The 17,028-nt window shown below is 43.0% G+C and overlaps 1 protein-coding gene across 1 annotated transcript; it reads right to left on the reverse strand.

The window, feature by feature from the left end:
* Positions 1-8,751: 8,751 nt before the first annotated feature.
* Positions 8,752-14,955, reverse strand: C14H15orf40 (chromosome 14 C15orf40 homolog). The gene is made up of 4 exons (XM_061595599.1): positions 14,626-14,955; positions 13,195-13,321; positions 10,659-10,786; positions 8,752-9,256 (listed from the first exon to the last, which is right to left on the reverse strand). The coding sequence occupies exons 1-4, from the start codon at positions 14,734-14,736 to the stop codon at positions 9,164-9,166; spliced, it is 459 nt and encodes a 152-aa protein (XP_061451583.1). The 5' UTR covers positions 14,737-14,955; the 3' UTR covers positions 8,752-9,163.
* Positions 14,956-17,028: the final 2,073 nt, after the last annotated feature.

Below are 17,028 nucleotides of genomic sequence, written 5' to 3' on the forward strand. Positions count from 1 at the left end.
TGGACTGCCTCACAGACGAGCACACACTATGATAAGCTGGGTGCTATTTGAGTGATACAGAGATTTACAACAATGGCGCTCAAGCGCAGAGGGAAAGCTGGGAGAGAGCATTTATTTATTTTTAAAATATTCTACTTTGCCTTCTTTTCCAAGGAGACGCAAGGCAGCAAAAAGATTAAATAATAAAGAAGCAAAACATTCCAAACTAAGACCAATACAATAAGAATTAATAAAAGCAAATGTCAGACTACTGTCTGGGAGAGCCAAATTCAAATCCTCACTCAGCAATGAAGATCACTGGTAACCACAGGCCAGTCACTATCTCTCAGTCTAACCTACCTCACAGGGTTGACGTGAGAATAAAAGAGGGAGGGTACCAGGTACACCACCTTCAGCTCCAGTTGAAGAAAGATGGGATATCCATGTAACAGACAAATCCAGCAGTGGTTAAACATAAATGCAACCCAAGCCAACACAAAGGTAATTTAATCACTCCAAATCCTTATTAAAAACACCATGTTGTCACTAGGTGCCTGGAAGGATACAATGCATCTCGCTTGGCAGGGGGCTCCATAGGGTGGGTGCCACAACAGAAAACTGCCAGTTGATACTAGCCTTGTCTTATGAGGTTGAGAGACATGGAGCAGGGCATCAGATGACCATCAGCACATGCTGGGAGGATCAGATGGAAGACAGGGGTCCTTGAGGTAGCCAGATCCCAAGCCATTACTTAGAATCATAGAATCACAGAATTGTAGAGTTGGAAGGGGCCTATGAGGCCATTGAGTCCAAACCCCTGCTCAATGCAGGGATCCAACTTAAAGCATGCCCAACTGGTGGCTGTCCAGCTGCCTCTGTTCAGCTTGTGATCAACAACAGTCCCAAGATCCTTCTCGCATGTCGTATTGCTGAGCCAAGTATCCCCCATCTTATAACTGTGCATTTGGTTTCTTTTTCCTAGGTGTAGAACTTTGCACTTTTCCCTGTTAAATTTCATTCTGTTGTTTTCAGCCCAATGCTCCAGCCTATGAAGATTGCTTTCAATTTTGTTTCTGTCTTCTGGGGTATTAGCTATCCCTCCCAATTTTGTATCATTTGCAAATTTGATAAGCATTCCTTGCATCTCCTCATCCAAGTCATTAATAAAATTGTTGAAGAGCACTGGGCCCAGGACCAAGCCCTGTGGTACCCTGCTCATTACCTCCTCCCAGTTTGAGAAGGAACCCTTAGTAATCACTCTTTGAGTATGATTCTGTAGCCAACTGTGGTTCCACCTGATAGTTGTTCCATCCAGTCCACTTTAGGTTGCTTGCTAATCAGAATATCATGGGGCACTTTGTCAACGCCTTGCTGAAGTTGAGATATATTATGTCCACAGCATTCCCACAGTCTACCACGGAGGTTACCAGATCAAAAAATGAGGTAAGATTAGTCTGGCAGAATTTGTTCTTGCTAAATCCATCTTGGCTTCCAGTAATCACTTTGCTTTCAAGGTGCTTCCTTCAAGAGTTGACTGTGGCCTTGAGGCAGAGATGGGGGAGAAACTTAATAGCAAGCTTTCACATTTTCTGAAAAAAAATACACAAACCAAAACACAGCCACTCTTTGAAATTCACGCATCTCAAAATTTTACTGTGCAGTTCTACAGCCAAGTAATGTGTACAAAAATGGATACACAACCGTAAAGTATGCATAAAAATGCATATATTTGTGAAAACAATGTACAAACATGCATTGTATTAGAGAAAATTGCTTGTAGAAGGTGTACATTAGGGAAAGTCGTATAGAAAACATGTATATTAGGAGAAAATAGCACTAAAATATTGATGAATTTTCATGAGGACTTTTTTTAATTGCAGATTGATATGGAAAATGGAACTAAAGAGACTGGAATTATGGGAAACTAAGAGGAACAGAAACAGACAGATTCACCTACTTGTGGGCCAGCAGTTGGCCACTCCCAATTTAAAAGGTTGTTTTGCAAGACTGTTGCAGACTTTTATATGCCCTTGAGCTTTAAATAGCCTCGGAGGGAGTAATAACCCGAATTCACAAGCAAGGTGACTAGGCTAAAAAGGAGCATAGCTGAATCAAATTGATGAAACAAACCCCATGTGAAATGCAAGTGCTGATGCCTCCCAGTCAGCAGCAAATTCAATAATGGATTTCTAGAAGAAAATAAGAACTCCAAGTTATTAGGGGCAGACTTGTACTTTCTTTGTTAAAAATAAAAAAAGGACAGCCAAAGACTAGCTAAGATGCTGCTTGACAATTCTCTCCTGGGAAAGAAGTGCCTTCTGGTAGTTTTGTTGCAATTCCCCTTGCAGCAGGGTGTCGTTTGGTGAGCAGCCGAGACCTGAAATGTACTCTGGATTCTGAGCTGTCAGATGCATTAGAAGCACTGAGAGGTGCACTTTGCAAAAAGGTAAAGGCTAGCAGGGAGCCGTAAAACCCCAAGCCCAGTTGTAAGAGGCAAGATGAGCCAGCCTTTCTTTTAAGGTGCAGATGGCAAAAAGGGCCCTTTCTCAAAGCACACGTTGCTGAGAGACCCTTCCACAGAGAAAATGCTTGCAGACCCAGACGGAAAAATGGGGTTGCAGGGAGAGAGAGACTTTTTCATGGGGGAAAAAAAAAGCCCATAGGATTAGTGCCTCTGGCTACAAAGAAACCATGAAACCCTAGAAGTCAGAAAGTGGGCAGAAAAAGATTTTCTCTGCATGAAGTAGATCCTTGCCCCCAGTGATGCAGTGAGATAATTTTAGTCTATGGACTTCATGGCGTTGTGGAGAGTGGGCCATCTCTTTTGATCAGGGGTTGGGAACCTCAGGCCCAGTGGCCAAATGTGACCAGACCTCTCTGTCAAGGCCACACCCCTTCACGGCCCTACACTCTGTAAGGGTTTTTTGTATGTGTGGGTGGGGAGACTGGAAAGTTTCCTTGAACTCTGACAACACTTCTTCCTTGCCTGATGGAGGGATGGGTGAGAATTTTGGTTCAGTTCACATTTCAAGCAGAATTTATCAGATTTACAATTTCCGAAACAATATGAGAACCGAAACACAGCCATCCTTTGAAATTCACATTTATTAGAATTTTGGGATACAGTTCGCCAACTAAATATATATATAAATGCATATATTAGGGGAAAGTGTGACAGCTGGTATAGCACAGTGGGGAGGAGAGCCTGGCTGGGAGTCCAGAATCTGTGAGTTCAAATCCCCGCTCATGTCTCCTGGGTGTCAAGGGCCAGCTGAAGATCACCCCACCGTGAGTGGCTCAGGGGTTATGTGCCCTGCCACTTGTGCAGCCATGGGCAAGCTGCATAGTCCCAAGGAGCCCAGTTGCCCCCCATCTGGCAGTTGCAGACAAGGAAGGGGCGGGCTTGTGCAGCTGTGGCAAGCTGAGCAGGCCCTAGCCAGCTGGGGAGGACTAGCCTCAGAGGAAGGCAATGGTTAGACCCCCTCTGAATACCGCTTACCATGAAAACCCCATTCATAGGGTCGCCATAAGTTGGGATCGACTTGAAGGCAGTCCATTACCATTTTTGTACCTTTGTCAAAACCGCCTACAAAAATGTGTTTATTTAGAGAAGTTTGCACTAACATTGTGAATTTTCATGAGGATTTTTTTTAAAAAAAAAATCCAGATTGCTGCAGAAATGTAGAGAACTGAATTTAACATTGGAAAAATGAGAAACTGAGGGAACTGAAATTGACAGATCTTTCCATCCCTATGGAGGATAGAGAGGGGCGTATGTACCTAGCCTACTGTACAAAGGTAGAATTCGCATTTGTTGCTCTCCCTTCTTTTGCCTCTGGCCCCACCCATTTATTTTAACAAAATTTATATATCGCTTGATTGTAAAAATGTCTAAACAGTTTAAAAGAAGCATCTAAGGGGTTTTACAAGAAACTGGCATGTGGCCCCTCGACGGTTGCCCAGAAGATAATGTGGCCCTCGGGTTGAGTACTACTTCTCTTACTTCAAAATGCGGCAAGCCACTCCTGCTCCGTTTGAGGGCCCTCTTGCCCATTCTGCTGAGAGGAGGCCTGGTCTAGTGCCCTAAGGTCCTGCCTGGAGGGTGTCACTGCTTGCTGCTCCCTCAGCAAATCCAGAATATGATGCAAGACTTTAGCCTTTTCAGAGTTACGCTGTGTAACAACCCGCATTTGTTCAGTTATACATGTTACAGCATTCCAGTTTTCTTCAACATAATCAGTATTGCAGGCTCTCCATCCCTGCTTTAAAATAGTTATGTCTAGAGACATGAAGGCCCAGAAAAAAACACGGTATTTTCCCCCAAATTTTTTCTGAGCCTTCACATCTCTTGTCATGTCAGGGGTGTTGGTACTAATGGCCCTTGAGGGGAACTCCATCCCTGAACATCTTCCAAGTTCTCTTTCTCCCTTCACACCTCATCTCAAAACCCATCTCTTCCATAAAACCTTTAGCTTAACACCTTAGTCTTCATCACCAACTGAAACGAAGCCTTGGTACCTGTAAGTACATTTATCGGTAACTATCTTTGTCTCTCCTATACCCTCCACTTCATTCTTGAAATTTAAAGTTGAAGATGGCTTGGGGCAGAGATCTGTCTGGGGTTTTTTTTCCCCTTAGGAAACTGCGTAAAGCATCAAGTACACAGATGGCACCATGCAAATAATAATAAAGTAAAAGCATCTCCTGATTTTCACAGCAAGCTGCAACCCGATGACTCCAGGTTGCTCCTTCCGTCCCAACGCTAAAAGGGCTTCTCCGGAGTCAGCAGATGGCAGCCTTTGGGATTGCAAATGTTTTGTAAGTGACTGTGGTCCTAGATGAGGGACTGAACAGCTAGGTTAAAAATGTGCTAATACAGTAATCAATCATCTTGTGGGGAGAAAATTTAACACATTAAGATTCAGAATAGAGAAAGCTGAAATAAATGGAAGCTTAGCAGGCCGAGGCTATTGGCAATGCGTCCGAAGTGGAAATAATGAGAACAATGTTAAGTAATAAAGACAAAGCTCCTAGCTGTCTTGGCTTTACTGCTTGCCAGTAAAATAGCTGCTGGGAGTTACTGAAAAGGTTGTCAATTTCAAAGGCTCATTAGGATGGATGAAGGCAATGAAGGAGAGCATGGTGTGAGCCGGAAGCGATTGAAGAGATAGCAGCTGACAGACTGAATCAGAGAGGAAGAGAGCAGCATTTGGAGGAATAAGTTCATCCTTTTAATTAGGCAGGAAGAGTGGTGCCATCAGCACAGGCTTTGGAGACACCCAGGGCCCCATGGAGCAGAATGAGCAAAAGGAATCCCACAGACAGCAAAAATTATTTATCACATTTTTGAAATAAGTGATGGGACATGTGTTAATCATTTCAAGAGGGGAGTCCCCATCATTAAGCCCAGAATCTAAAATGACTTAACTGCACCACTCAGCAAGAAGAGAAACATGCACACAGATCATTTAAGGTGAACTACAGAGGTAAAAGAGAAGCCTACCTAAAAAGTGCTAGGCGCAAAACTAAAAATCAATCAATTAAAAGTCATGCAATCAAATCAGCTAAAGCACAATCCTAGGCACACTTTCCTGGGAGTAAACCCCGCTGAACACATGGGACTAACTACTGAGCAAACTTACATAGGATGGCACTGGACATTCTGACAGTCTTAGTGGCATGGAAGAATAATAAGTAATTCGTATCAGTTATCAATGCCATTGGGAGACAAATAACAGGAAGAACATAAATAAAATCAACAGAGAATTCTTAAGACAAATGAAATGATGATCAAGCTGGCTTTTAGCTGTGACGTTAATTGGTGCTGGAGCTTTGAAAGTTGCCTTTTTCTCAATTGCAGCCAAGAAACCATGGTGAAGCAAGTTGCTCGTCCTCTCAAGGTCTGCAGCAGTGGGCTAGCACTCCCTTCCCAATGTTTTCCCAAGTGAAGCCCCTCACTTTTCCTGTTCAACTCGAAAGAGTTAATACTCACCAGTTGTACAGTCACATAGAAAATCCTGCTGGCTGCACAGGTCTATTTGACAAACCATGGACTAGCAGAGATCCAGAAAACCCAGTTTTGAAACATTTAGTTAGAAAACATTAATTCCAAGGGAGGACTGGAAAGCCCTTCGGCAGATCATAGCAAAATTGGAATTCAGATTGTCCTACGAGAGATTCCCTGGCTGCAGGGCGTGTACGGGGATGAGCAGGGGGAAGAAAAGGCCCACAAAGTTGTATCTTCAGTGTAACTGGAACAGATGGGAGATGCAACAGTTCCTCATATGCAGATATGATCAATACATATTGATCCATACCAAACGGCAGCAAGCTCAAATCTTTGTAATGATGTACTATTACAGCGGGGAGGGGGATTTTGTTGTTGTTATATGCCTTCATGTCAATTACAACTTAAGGTGACCCTATGAATTGGTGACCTCCAAGAGTATCTGTTATAAACCACCCTGTTCAGATCTTGTAAGTTCTGGTCTGTGGCTTCCTTTATGGAATCAATCCATCTCTTGTTTGCCCTTCCTCTTTTTCTACTCACTTGTCTTTCCCAGCATTATTGTCTTTTTTAGTGAATCATTGTCTTCTCATGATGTGTCCAAAGGATTATAACTTCAGTTTCATCATTTTAGCTTGTATGATAAAATGTAAATGTACTGCCTTCAAGTCGATTCTGACTTATGGCGACCCTATGAATAGGGTTTTCATGAGGCTGAGAGGCAGTGATTGGCCCAAGGACACCCAGTCAGGTTCATGGCTATGTGGGGATTCAAACCCTGGTCTCCCAGGTCGTAGTCCAACACCTTAACCAGATAGTTCTGGTTTAATTTGTTCTGACACCCAATTATTCGTCTTTTTCACAGTCCAAGGTATGCACAAAGGTCTCCTCCAACACATTTCAAATGAGTTGATTTTTCTCTTATCCACTTTTTTCACTGTCCAACTTTCACATCCATACATAGGGATCAGAAATACTGTGGTCTGAATGATCCTGATAGTGTTCAGTGATACATCTTTGTATTTGAGGGCCTTTTCTAGTTCTCTCATAGCTGCCCTCCTCAGTCCTAGCCTCCTTCTAATTTTTTTGACTATTGTCTCCATTTTGGTTAATGACTGTGCCAAGGTATTGATAATCCTTGATAAATTCAATGTCCTCGTTGTCAACTTTAAAGTTATTGTCTATTGTCTCCATTTTGGTTAATGACAGCATTCATTTCAAATCATTACTGGTTTCTGCTAGTAGTATGGTATCATCTGCATATCTTAAATTATTCATATTTCTCCCTCCAATTTTCACACCTCCATCTTGGTCCAATTCTGCTTTCCATATATGTTCTGCATATAGATTAAACAAATAGGGTGATAAAATACATCCCTGTCTCACACCCTTTCCAAAGGGGAACCAATCGGTTTCTCCATATTCTGTCCTTACAGTAGTCTCTTGTCCAGAGTATAGGTTGCGCATCAGGACAATCAGATGCTGTGGCACCCCCATTTCTTTTAAAGCATTCCATAGTTTTTCATGATCTACACAGTCAAAGGCTTTGCTGTAATCTATAAAGCACAGGGTGATTTCCTTCTGAAATTACTTGGTCCGTTCCATTATCCAATATATGCTTGCGATATGATCTCTGGTACTTCTTCCCTTTCTAAATCCAGCTTGGACAGCTGGCACTTTTTGCTCCATATAAATGGATCTTCCCAATGTTGTCGAGGTACCGAGACTAAAAGGCAGACAATCGTTTTTAAGAGAAGTGCTGGACTAGGACCTGAGACATCTGGGTTCAAATCCCCATTCTGCTATGAAGCTTGCTGGATGACCTTGGGTCAGTCACAGTCTCTCAGCCTAACACACCTCACAGGGTTGTTGTGAGGATAAAATGGAGAGGGTGGAGAACCATATGTATAACCTTGAGCTCCTTGGAGGAAAGGTGGGCTATAAATGTAATAAATACATTAAAAAAAATAGAGGCATCACTGCCCTTGCTATACACATGCATTTCTTTTTGACTTACGGTGGTCTTTTGCCAAACAGAGTTTAAAGGTCAATGAACGAAACAACCTGCAAAACCTATCTAGCAGAAATGCTAATCGGATGAGCATACAAGTTACAGACAACACCACCTCCCATTTCAACATTCTGAAGGGGTATTTCTGGTGGTTCCCCATTGACTTTCACTAGGAACTGAACTTTTAGCGTGGCAGGCCCTGCCCTGTAGAGGTTTGGCAGGAACCATCCCTGCCTTCTTGTGAAAACTATATTGCTTAGATAGGCCTTTGCAGTATGTATTTTAACTAATCAGTATTTATTGATGTTTTTTATGGATCATTTTGCTGATTTTATACCACCTTGATATACTTTTATGAAAATACAGATTATAAATACATAACATTTTGAAAAACACTATCGTCTGTTTCCATGCTACTTCAGCAAGTGGGTTATAAAATGCTATTTGGAGAACTTCAAAGAGTGCCATGATGAAGGATCACCTCACCTCATATGTGCCCACTGGACCACTTCTATCTGCGGAACTGCCACTTTTACAACTGCCACATAATGTCCGTTCTGCATTTGCAAGGAATCAATCCTTCAGTGTGGCATCATCTACTCTCTGGAACTCCCTGCCCATTGATATTAGGCAGGTGCTTTCACTGTATTGTTTTTGGCACCTGCTAAAAGCTTTTGTGTTTAGGCAAGTCTACCCAGACATGTAATTTTATTATGTGCACCTGTTTTAAATCTGCTGAGATATATATGATAAATTTTATGTCAATTTGTTTTTAATGCTTGATTTTAGTGGTATTTTTTAACCAATGTTTTATAGTAAACTACTTACAGGTTATTCTCTATTAAGCAGTATATAAATTTTGTCAAATAAATAAAATAAAAACAGTCATGCCACAATTTTCACATTTCCCACTTAAAGAATTCTTTAGGTCTCAGTCACTTTTGATGCTATCTCAAATAACATTATAGCATTTATACTGTGTGTTTTGATGTTACTGTATCCACACCTCATGATATCTCTTCAATTCATCTTTGCATTTGTCTAAGGATGTACATTTAGCTTCTCTGCCACCTTTTATTAACATGCTCTCATGTGTATAACCTTCTCCACCTCCAGCAAAACGACTTGCTAAGACAACTTTGCTCATTTATTGCTTTGGAAATGTCTCAGCTGGCAGCTTCTTTTCTCAGCTTCTCTAAAACTTCATCTGGAGTCACTGATGCCAAAATCTTCACGACTTTTTCTCGAGATTTACCACCCTGTTTTAATACAAAAGCAAAGATTTTTAGATGTTTTCTCACATTAATGCCCGAAAACTTTGAGAACATATGTCATTTGAGGTCCTGAGGTAGGATTGGCATTTGTTCAGCTTTTTATTTTAAAATATTTATTGTACTCATATCCTGCTTCTACATAGGACTCCCAGTGGTGTCTCATCAAAGTTTCTGACCAGATCTATCGCTGCTTAGTGTTGCAGCATCAGCAACTCTCAGACCACTCACTGGCACACTTTAAACTTTTTTTTAAAAAGTATTAGTCAAGTATTTTAAGGATCAATTAATCAGAATGATAACAGAGAATTATGTTAATACCGGGTGAGAGCCAGTGTGGTGTAGTGGTTAGAGTGCTACGACCTGGGAGACCAGGGTTCGAATCCCCACACAGCCATGAAGCTCACTGGGTGACCTTGGGCCAGTCACTGCCTCTCAGCCTCAGAGGGTGGCCATGGTCAACCCCCTCTGAATACCGCTTACCATGAAAACCCTATTAATAGGGTCGCCATAATTCAGGATCGACTTGAAGGCAGCCCATTTCCATGCTAATACCAAAAACTACTATCCTCTAGAACAGGAATAGAAATCTGTGGCCCTACAGTCATTGCTGGACTAAAACCCCTGTCATCCCTGCCCATTGACCATGCTTGCTGGTGCTGATGGGAATCTGAGGGCCACAGGATCTCTACTCCGGCTCTCGAATAAGGGAATATCTTTTTTTTTTTTTGGTAATCCTCTGAAAGGCTGATCAAAACATTAAAGAAAGGAACCCAGCTCTGTGCTGGAACTAAAATGCCAGACAAAACGAAGCAATGTTTACATGACTTTTGAAAAATGCTCCCACTCTAATGAATCTTTATGGAATGGTGAACAGACAGCTATTGTGAATTTTTACGCTCTGCTGAACTGACGGCAAACTCATGATAGGTTATATCTCCAAGCTTGTCTCTTCTTAACAGGCTATTATTCAAGGCGATCAAGGAATAATCAGAGAGCACTGACCTGACATAATAAATCCACACATTCAAATAAGCAAGTCAATTTTTGGGGGGGGGGGGGCAGTCATCCTAACCAGAGGATCTGCCCTACAACATCCCATTAAGAGCTTCCCAAATAAAAGGGATTAACTCTCTTGCTGACTCTCTTCTCTGTCTGCACCCATCTCTTCCCAGGCCTGTGGTTAGAAAACTATTTCTAGCCCTTCAAGACAACTTTTTGTAGGATTTGTCCCCTTCCACTTTTAATATCAGTTGGATTAAGAATGTTCGCCATGCTGGGAAAAGTGCAGAAAAGTGCGTCTCCCCATTAATCAGCAGCATAAATTTCAAGACCCCTCCAAAAAAACAAACATACAAAGAAGAAAAGAACAGGACAGAAGGTATTGTACCTTCGCCAACACAACCTCGCTCTTCTTAACTTCAAGGACCTTAGAGAGGTAGCGACACAGCTCTGCATTGGCCTCCCCTTCGGATGGAGGTGCAGCAATGGCCACACCCACTGCATCTGCTGTCACATCTGCAACAAGGATTTTCATCACTGAGATATTCATGATGCTTTTTGCTAAGCTCAAACCATAAAGGACTTCTTTTGAAACTTAATCTAAGCCTTTCATGCATGTAGCTGCTGCATGAGGTCATCTGGTGATTTGGGGTAAGGTGTCATCACTTTGTGGATGCCAACTAGTGGAAGTGCTACATCAGTGCGCAATTAAGAACATAACAAGAGTCCTGCTGAATCAGGCAAAAGGCCCATCTAGTCCAGCATCCTGTTCTCATAGTGGCCAAACTAATGCCCATGGGAAGCCTGCAAGCAAGACCTGAGTGCAACAGCAATCTGTTCCCCAGCAACTGATGCTGACTATTGTAATAGACTGAATAAATGCTAAAAAACTGAAATTCAACCCAGATAAAAAGAGATGCTGTTTAGCAGGTAGTTTGTCTGCCTGCCTGGGTGGGGTACATCCTGTTTAGGGCAGGATTGCACTCCCCTGTGAAGGAAAAACTTTTCAGTCTGGAGGTGCAGGTTTCCTTAGAAACCTAGAGAGTCTTTTACTAGCTTAAGCTGGTCTTCCAGCTGTGTCCCTACTTGGACTGAAACAATTTGACTTCAGTGATCCATGCTCTACCAGTTTCAGGGTTAAACTTCCACAATGCATTGTACATGGGGCTGTCCTCTGAAGATAATCTGGAAATTGCAATTAGTTTAGAACAGAGCTACTAGATTACTAACTGGAATAGAGTTTTATGATATTACAGTGGAGGCTTGTCAACCGCATTGGCTCTCAGTCCTTTTGCAGGCCCAATTCAAAGTACCAATTTTGACCATTAGAGTACTGTATAGCTTGGGACTTGCATGCCTAAAGATCTACCTGACTCTACAGATGCCTACCCATAAATTGAGAGCATCATCAAAGGCTCTACTCTGGATGTCCCCGCCATCTGAAATATTATGGATACCGGGGGAAACTGCTTCAGCAGTGGCACCTAAATTTTGGGATGCCATTGCCAAAGAGGTTAACCTAGCACCAACTTTAATCTAATTCTGGCACTAGGCAAAGACCGTTTCATTTCCCCAAACTTTCAATCTATGCTGATTTGTTTTGTCCCAGTTTATGTCTGCTGTTTCTGTTTGATTTGTATGTTTTATTATACAAAAATTAAGAAAAAAGTGTATATATATGGTGCTGTTCTACCTCCTCTTACACATGTAATAGTTCTAAGGAAACTTATCCTCCCAAGAGGACCAAAGGCATCGAGCGACTCCCCTATGAGGAAAGGTTGCAGCATTTGCAGCTTTTTAGCTTAGAAAAAAGGCAAGTTGAGGTGTCATGCTAGAACGTAGAATGCATGGCATGAAGAAAGTGGATACAGACAACTTTTTCTCCCTCTCTCATAATACTAGAACTCGTGGATATCCAAGGAAGCTGAATGTTGGAAGGTTCAGGGCAGACAAAAGAAAGTGCTTCTTCACACAGCACATAGTTAAACTATGGAATTCGCTCTCATGACCAGCAGTGATAGCCACCAACCCAGATGGCTTTAAAAGAGAATTAGACAAATTCATGTAGGATAAGGCTATCAATGGCTACTAGCCAGAATGGCTATGCTCTCCCTCCATGGTCAGAAGCAGTGTGCTTCTGAATGGCAGTTGCTGGAAACCACAGGAGGGGAGAGTGCTGTTGCACTCAGGACCAGCTTGCAAGCTTTCCATAGGTGCTGGTTGACCGCCATGAGAATAGGATGCTGCACCAGATGGCCCACTGGCCTGATCCAGCAGGCTCTTTTATTATATTCTGGGCCACTTACCTTTTCGTTTTTGAGGTAGGATGTCCTCGAGCAGATAATCCCATGCTTCGTCTCCAGTATTTTTTACAGCCATAGGATGTTACATAATGTAATTTTAGAGCCATCAGAACATAAGAAGAACCTACTGGATCAATAGCTCTCTCCTACCGTTGTTCCCCAGCAACTGATATTTGGAGGCAAACTTCCTCAGGCACTGTTAGAAATAATATCAATTCCTGCTAGCAGCTATGGAGAATTACTGGAGGCAATATGCTTCTGAATTTCATTTGCTGGAAACTGTAGGAAGGGAGAGTGCTGTTGTGTTCAGGTCTTACTTGTGACCTTTCCGTAGGCATCTGGTTGAGAATAGGATGCTGGACTAGATTGGCCACTGGCCTGATCCAGTAAGCTCTTCTTTTTCCTGTATGAGGGTAGAGAGGGAACAGACAGGTAGAACAGATGGCCTCTCACATGAGTTGCTTAGTACCAGCAGTTGGTTTATGAGATGGATGGTCTTTGCAGCCACTCCACATCTTAGGAGTTTATACCTCTTCTGGAAGCCAACTCATCATGCATTGAACAAAGAACATTTCCCATTGCAAGGAAGTTAAAAAATATTTCCTCCAACTTCCAACATACCTGTTACAGCGTTTTGTTTAGATCCAGGTTTGGCATGAACAGAGATGGTAACAGAACCACTTTTATCTGTTGTCACTGGGCCTGAGGGAGCAGCAGGCTTTGCTATGTCCTTAACCTGTGCTTTCCCCTTAAAAGAGAACAGAGAAATCAGTATGAACAGACTGAAAGTACAGGCAGGTGAATCAAAGTTGAAAAAAACTCAGATCTGTTTTCCTTTCCTTTTAATTTAAAAGTTTATTGTACAGGTGTCTGGTGGAGGTTTTCTTAATTTTTGATTTTTTTCCATCAGGAATATTTAAAGTTTGTTTTATTGTGATTTGAACTGAATGTAGATTTTTAAAATATATATCTACATGTATGTTATTCACTTAAGCTGCCTTGGAAAGGCTATAATCTTGAAAGGGAGGTTTGAAATACCTGAAATAATAATAGACTGCTGACAAAAGACTTCCAGAATGTTTCAAAGGCATTCATTTTTATTTTTCAAATGTATCTCCACCCAAACCTTACAAACACAAGGGGGGAGGAGGTTAAAAGAGAGTAACTTGATATTAAAAACCCAGGTAATAATCAGGATCCTCACCCTGAACATTCAAATATCCCCTAATCTCAGATATTGACTGGCTGGGAGAAAAGTCTCCTGCCATCATAAATCAGTCTTTTCTTTTATCTTCCACAAGAACCTTTGTAACCATTTCCAGAGGCCGGGCAGCTGCATTACTCTGTTGCAGCAAAATCAGCAAGAGTCTTGTGGCATAACAAACGTTAACTGTCTCCACTCTATCAGATGCACAAAGTGTAACCCTCAGTTGCAGGAATATACAGACATGGTGATAAAAAAAAGGGGGGGGAGCTGTAAGCACCAAGGCCAAAAGAATATGAAATGCAGGATGTACACAGAGAGAAAATTCAATCAGCTTTCTTGAAATGCAAAAAAGAACAATTCAGATAGAGCTTTCTATCTCTAATTGAACTGTCCACTCTCTGTCCGTTTTGCATTTCATTTCCCTCTGACCTCATTGCTTACAACTTCTTCTGTCCACTTACCTGCAACTGAGGCTAAGGCTTCATCCATTTGATGACGTGGACTCTAGACTGTGAAAGCTTATGCCTTAATAAAGTTTGTTAGCCTTTAAGGCGCTCTTTTCTCGAAGCCCCTGTGTGTGTTGGACTCTGGCCTGGGAGAGCAAGGTTCAACCCCCGCTCAGCCAAGAAGCTCACTGAGCAACCTTGGGCTAGTCACTATCTCTCGGGTTAACCTACCTCACAAGGTTGTTGTGAGGGTAAAATGGAGAGGGAGGAGACTGATGTATGCCACCTTGACCCTCTTGGAGAAAAGGCAAGAATATTAAGGTATTATTATGGTTTTCTACCAGGCTATCAAGGCTGGTCTGGAAGCTCTGAGCCTCCCCCCTTCCACCCACGACTGACCTTCCTGGGCATGGCGGCAGCACCCCCTCCCTGTCCCCTCACAGCAGCTGTCCAGGCAAAGTTCCACAAACGAGAGCCCCGACAGAAAGCGGGAAGGGCCACGACAACCATTACAGCAGCACCAGCCGTACTTCACTTCCGGCAACAATAGCAGTGCTTCTCATAGAGATAAGAAAAGTGTAGACAGTAACACCCGGGATGAACGGCAAGTTTCGATGTATTCTATTCTTCAGCTCGTGTTGTAAGCCGTCCATGCAAAACGATGGAGAAATCCAGCATTTTAACACAGCCGTGATCAGCAGGACGGCCTGGTAAAAGAGAGGGCAGGGCGCCTGCGCCTGAAATCCTTGTGCAGAAAAGGAGATTTCAGCAGGTATAGCTCACCCTTGCACTAGCGTGCTCCTATAATCGCAAAGGAAAGAGGACGTGCTGTTTTTCACGTGGGTTTTTCCTATTTCATGCGGAGAGGGTCACAGTAGGAGCTGTCGGACATTGAATAATGCAACCCTAAATTTCTTGCTGGGAAAGAAGTCCACTAAGTTCAACAGGGTTTAGTCCCAGATCAGTGGAAAGAGAGCCAGCGTGGTGCAGTGGTTAGAGTAAGGGGCTGGAACTTGGGAGACTAGGGCTCAAATCCACACTCAGCCAGGAAGCTCAATGGGTGGGCTTGGGCCAGTCGTTGCCTCGCAGCCTAACTCACCTCACAGGGTTGTTGGGAGGATAAAATGGAGAGGGGGAGAGCCACGATTAGATGCCACCTTGAGCTCCTTGCAGGAAAGATGGGCTACAAATGTAATATTAAACAACTGAGGAGGCAGCCTAAAAGCGCCACGTGTCTGCAGGCAAGTCGGTAGAACAGGAGGCTTCTGTATGTAATTGCGACGGGGGGGGAGCGAAGTAAACTGACCTTGGAGGCCCTTGAGGGGCGTTGTGGCCACGCGTGGGGGGCTCTTTCTCGGAGAAGCCAAACTAGCCTCCGTCCCACCTCTTACCAACAATATTAACATGGGACTACACTCCAGCTCCTCTCTCTTCTTTCGCCCACTATGCGAATAAAAAACCTCCCTCCTCCCCAGCTATTTAAAACTCATTTAGAAAGTGCCCGAATTCCTATCTTTACTGCTGCCTGTTATTTTGGGGTAGGCTATGATGGTGCCCAATCACAGCTACGATAAATTCTTGGTTTTCTTACATTGTTTTTCGATGGGCAGCAGCTTTCATTCCGGGCCCCGGGCGAGGTTTAAAAAATGGCTGCTATTGGAAAGCCTGGAATTATCCGTCTGACAATGTGATGGGTTATTCTAGCCTTTGAACTCTTCTGTTTTCACTCTCCAGCGCATGCCTTGTACATTTCCCTTGCTCAGTGTAGTTGGATGTGCTGGGCGTGTGCGATCATACAAAAGGTTCCCATAGAAAAAGACTCACTGCTCTTCTATGACATAGACTCATGCCATTTTGCAGATTGTGATCTATTCACCCTACTAGAAGCGTCTCAAATTCTCTGACATTGCAGGTTCCCTCTGCTTTTTTCCAAGAGTGCCTTTGGTTCCTTAAAGTCATAGTTCTCATAGGAGGAGGCACTAGCCTGGTTTGCAAACAAAAAGAGCCTGCTGGATCAGGCCAATGGCCCATCAAGTGAAGCATCCTGTTCTCACAAGGACCTGCAAGCAGACCTGAGTGCAACAGCACTCTCCCCTCTTGCAGTTTCCACAACTGGTATTCAGAAGCACACTGCCTCCAGCTATTGAGACAGAGCACAGCCATTATGGCTAGTAGCTATTGATAGCCTTATTCTCCATGAATTTGCCTGATCCTCTCTTAAAGCCATCAAAGCATTATTGTACAAATATTTACAGTGCCTCTTGGGTTAGCATTAATGCATCTCTCTTGGTTGCTCTAAACCTCATTAGGTTGCTTTAAAATGTACCTTGGTTGAGCATGAATGCTAATTGCTAGAGCTCACAGCTGCTTTACACCTACCTGGGCCCTTTTTCCTGCCACACTTCACTGTGCTAAGCCAATGTTTGGTTTAGTGTGCTGTTTGAGCCTGGCCATGTGGTTAAGCTCTCTCTGGATTAAGAACAAACCTTGGTTCCAGCTCATGGATTAAGTCTGGAGAGAGCCTAATCAGAAACCCAGGTTTAGACAATATGCTAAGCTAAACCTTGGCTTAGAGTGCAACAGCAAAAAGGGCAGGAGAGGTGCAAAGTGCCGGCAAGCCTCTCTCCTCTAAAGTTTGGCTTAGTGTGATGCACAAAAAGCCAAACAACTATCTTTAAAAAATTCTGAGATAGGGAACCCATAGACTGTCCAATGTTGTTGGACAACTCCCATAATTCCTGACCGTTGGCAATGCCCAGCCTTCAAGAGGTCTTCTGTATCTTTAAAAGTTGTGCATGGGGA

Source organism: Rhineura floridana, chromosome 14 (assembly GCF_030035675.1).
Source record: "Rhineura floridana isolate rRhiFlo1 chromosome 14, rRhiFlo1.hap2, whole genome shotgun sequence".
In the NCBI taxonomy this organism is placed as follows: domain Eukaryota; kingdom Metazoa; phylum Chordata; class Lepidosauria; order Squamata; family Rhineuridae; genus Rhineura; species Rhineura floridana.